The sequence below is a fragment of the Opisthorchis viverrini genome (assembly GCF_000715545.1).
Source record: "Opisthorchis viverrini unplaced genomic scaffold opera_v5_1, whole genome shotgun sequence".
Classification (NCBI taxonomy): domain Eukaryota; kingdom Metazoa; phylum Platyhelminthes; class Trematoda; order Opisthorchiida; family Opisthorchiidae; genus Opisthorchis; species Opisthorchis viverrini.
The window spans coordinates 7,458,334-7,462,603 of NW_008751657.1; the positions used below are offsets into that span (position 1 = coordinate 7,458,334).

General features: G+C 47.7%; 1 protein-coding gene across 1 annotated transcript in view; it reads left to right on the top strand.

The window, feature by feature from the left end:
- T265_00127 (hypothetical protein) overlaps window positions 1-4,270 on the top strand; it is a gene marked incomplete at both ends in the record, with an annotated part of 43,959 nt that overhangs the window by 603 nt on the left and 39,086 nt on the right. Inside the window, 2 exons of the mRNA XM_009163784.1 lie at window positions 42-442; window positions 2,490-2,661. Coding sequence (XP_009162048.1) covers window positions 42-442; window positions 2,490-2,661 — 573 coding nt within the window. The remainder of the gene's footprint in view (window positions 1-41; window positions 443-2,489; window positions 2,662-4,270) is intronic.

Genomic DNA, 4,270 nt, shown 5'->3' on the forward strand with positions numbered 1-4,270 from the left:
TCATCGTATTACAAGCACACAGATTTCGACAAGATCTACAGCTTCTGCGCCAAACCGACCCCCGATTTCTCTCCTATCTTACGGCTCGTTGGTTGTACATCACCCGAAAATGGGCCATACACGCACAGTCCGGGATGGTTCATTTCGGTAATGTGACCGCCAACCGACTGGAGGATGCAAACGGGCGCCTCAAAGATCGTGCAAACCACTCCGAAACGTTGGAGCATGCCACTCAAAAGGTGTCCCGGCACGCCGAGTGGCTCATGCGGGAGTTTGAGATGCATACGTCGAACCATTGCGACAGGCGTCAAATCCTGGAAGATGACGCCTACGTTCTAGACGTAGTCTGTCAAATGACGAAATATGCATGCTTCCTCTCAGGCGATGTGACCCCCCTGCGTGCACCTGTTCTCTGTATTTCGAGATCAGTCCGTCCGGAGCAGTAAGAACTATTCACCATTGACTTTTTCTTAGCTTGCTTTCCAATCCAAACTTGCTTCCCAATCCACCAACGATGGCTGTCGGATTGCAAACTACCGGAAAGAGGTGTACCCCTTACAATTGTTCCCAAACCAACGCCGACAGCTTTCGACGGCCGTCGTAAACAATTTAACCGAGTGATGGACAAGCTGCAGAGGCTGGAACCCAGGAGGGCCACAGCCATGTTTCAGCGATTGATTGTTCGGGATAAAATCCTGTTGCGTCAGGCCTCATAGTCTGTAACCGACGACCTGCCGTTGGTGATCGGGGATAGTGCACCTCAACCCAGATGGCGGTCTGAGAACGCTGACTTGGGCTTTTGTGTGCGCTGTGATCTGCCGACTACTACCAGTGACCGCTGGCGTACAACGGATCGCGCGTCATATTACGCCGACTGTTGTGACGGTGAACCTTGCCCGCTGTGTGGTGGTTCTCTTCAGGCTTGTCCCATGAAAAGCGATTACTTTTGATTCTTAGCTTCTGGCCCATCCAGAAAACGCAGAGGTGTGCTTGCTACCCGGTCCGCGAAGAGGGCGTCTTATGATGTTGACCTGGACTGAAGCACAGAGTCCCGGCACAATGTGTCACGGAAGTCTGTGTGCATCCGCGTTTTCGGGTCCAGAGGGGAACTAGTCGACAGCTGTGAGTAAATGTCTGACAACTGCGACTAACGCTGTAGAGCGCCAGTTAGATTAGAGAGCCGGAGATGAATTCAAGTGACCCACCGGCTCCGAAAGCCTTGTCTGTTAATGCATTTCATGTAAGTCTCGTATTTCTTGAGAGGTTCTTTAAACAGGCATGCGAAATGGCCGCTGAATTTGGCATTGTGTGAACAGGCATCCGAGACAAAATAGTCGCCGGAATGAATTTTGGGGTATCTCTACCAGTTTGTTGGCCGCCCGCCTTACGGTGATACTTCGATAACCTGAACTATATCTTCCTCTCACTTCAGGACTTCAACGACCAAATGAACACCCCTCACGAAGAATAAAATGCGCCCCCCAGAAGGACATATGTGAACCTCAAAACGACCAATATATCTCAAAATTCAATGATGTCCATTTTGAGCCTTTTCTCCGGTGCAGATGGATGGGTGCGCTCCGGCATCATGTACCCCTAGCCGCATGTTAGTCGTGTGCGTCGTTTGGATTAGTTCAGCTGTCCGGTGTGATCGACGTATGTGGCTAGTTACTTGGGTATCGCGTACTCTTGCCGCATGTTAGTCGTGTGCGTCGGGTAAGATCGTTCAGCTGTCTGGTATTATCGAAGTAGGCTCTGTGTGGATAGTTAAGCACCGTGTACCCCTAGCCGCATGTTAGTGGTGTGCGCCGGTTTATATCGATAAACCTCGAGGTCTTTCTAGCATAAATCGAAACCTATAATGAAAAACTGTGGTTTTTGCCAGCAAACGTGCACGATGTTTAGCAAATAATTAGCGTGCACTACGGAATTTTTACTGGCAACGAATAATCATCGACCAAAATCTGTTTGCACGAATGCGCCTACGCATATGTTGCATCTCCAAAGGCCATTTAGATTCTAGAATGTTGAGAAAATTTGTTTCGGTGGAAAAATAACTGAAAGTTACGTTCATTGTATGTGAGTCAACCTTTTCCACAATTCGCGATTTTTTATCATCAGGTAACGTATTCACAGTTGGCGGTGTTTACTGACCTTGAGAATCTGCTCACCTAAGCAAATCGCCATAGTAAATGATTTTCAATAATACAGCAGCTTATACATCATACATGCACATTCTACACTATGAAGTGGCAAGCCTGAAAATGCCGTAGATTTCGAGAAATCAATCTCATTGTGCGAATAGCCGGTGGCTTTTTCTTGGCTTGTGCACAAATGCAATTGGAACGCGCGCGCTTTCTGGCTCGTGCACAACTAACCAGTCAGAAACGCCGGCTTGTGCACTAATCGCATGCCCCATTTTTGCTTGTTGTGACACTGGCCATCTACTCAACCGCTCAAGGTCACTCGTGGCCGGCAATGGTTTTCAGTTTTACTTCATATCAACCGACTTTACTTTTGAACTCATGCTCGCTGTTCCCTACAAGTTTGGAAATAAACCTACTATTATGGCATCAGATACTGTCCATTTTTAGTGACGTTGTCCTCATTTCGCGCGGCACTACTACCCGCAAATCGCCCAAATCATACTTCATTCTGACGGTAAACGTATGATCATGCTGACGGCATCCCACCCACAAGTTGGGAGCAAACATTATTATTATTATTATTATCATTATCAACTGCTTCCATGAGCATCATTCAGTACCGCGCACGAAGTGACGTGGAGTGCCCTGGCGTACTGGCTACTGCTGAAATATCCCCAGGGGTAACAGTTATGTCCCACACTCATACGTGTTGATAGCCATGACTAGCCCGTAAAAATATGTATGTATAAATTGTTGATTCGTGTACTGCTTCCCGGTTGGTAAATTCGGGCGCCTAACCGTTCTCAACAGTTTATGAGGGAGGCTATTATTTTCTTTACATTTCCGCCAGTGCGTTCAAATAGCTCTCTTCTTTCTTCATTGAAGTTGTATCCATTTTTATGAACCATAACGAGTGTATACACGTCCTGCAACAAATGATTTCGGAGGACTGGGCCCCAAAATTAATCAATATTCGTACTGCATAGCGCGACGACCTTTTCAGAGACTAAATTTGATGCTATGGTACAGGCGTTCAGCGGCCTCACTAGCGCGGTTTCCCACAGTGTGGTCGTGTGGTCAACCAGGGTTACAGTGTCCCGACTTGCACTCCTGCTCTTCATCGAGGGTTCGGGAACGTCGATGCTTCATCGATTGTTGGTACTTTAACGAGGGTCGGTTGATGCAGTTTAGGTGCTGTTGTGCTTGGCGTTTAAACTTCCGCGCACAGAAAGCACGCTTATAGGGTTCCGCTACGCAGATTTGTGGCGGAAACTTCCAGTAGTGCCGCCCAACTTGTGCTCTTGATTTCACCCGTCCAACTAAATCCCGGTGGAGAACCTTAATACCTACTTGGATCATCTTGCTTACGCAGCGGCATGACACCAATGATATCGGTTACCGTCAAGGTGATGCATGCGATACATCCTTCACACCTGACTCCAGCTTGCAAGCAAACATCTTGGAGCCAGAGATTTTAAGGCCATCAGTCGTTTAGTGGGTTTGGGGTCATCCCAAAACTGGTGATGACAAACCCCTTCAAAAGCTATGTTCTTGGACTGTTTCTTGTCAGTTAATTTAACTGCGCCTGAATAGCAAACTAAAAGTCTCCGGTTCCTGAAGTCATCCTTGGGACAAACTGTTGGCATTGGGTTGCCCAGGGTGAGTTGTCGGCAAAGTTACGTTCCTGAACCTGTTATTGCTGTTGTGCAAACTGAAATCCAGCTCGGCCTGAGCATTGCCTAGATTAAGATTCAGTATTTGTCTGGGCGCTGCGTACAGCGTGAGCGCTGAAAAAACCTGGAGCTCGCTCGGATATCATTTGCAAAAAGATCACGTAGAGCGCCGGGATATTCACCGGTTGTTTCGTTGGGCTACTGTATATGAGCTGGGGAAGCCAATGAATCGAAATGGTATCCATGGCCAAACAGAAGGAGGACTGAATGGAGTCATCCAGTCGGGACAAGATAAAATATCTATGTTGTTCAGGAGATACTGACGTTATGATCAGCTCCGGTGGAAGAATTATATAGGACCATTGTCCAGAAATTTCACGAGGCTGACGCGACGTTCGTCCCAAAGAAACCGGCACACACCCGGATGAACCGCAGGATCCTAAAAAGGAT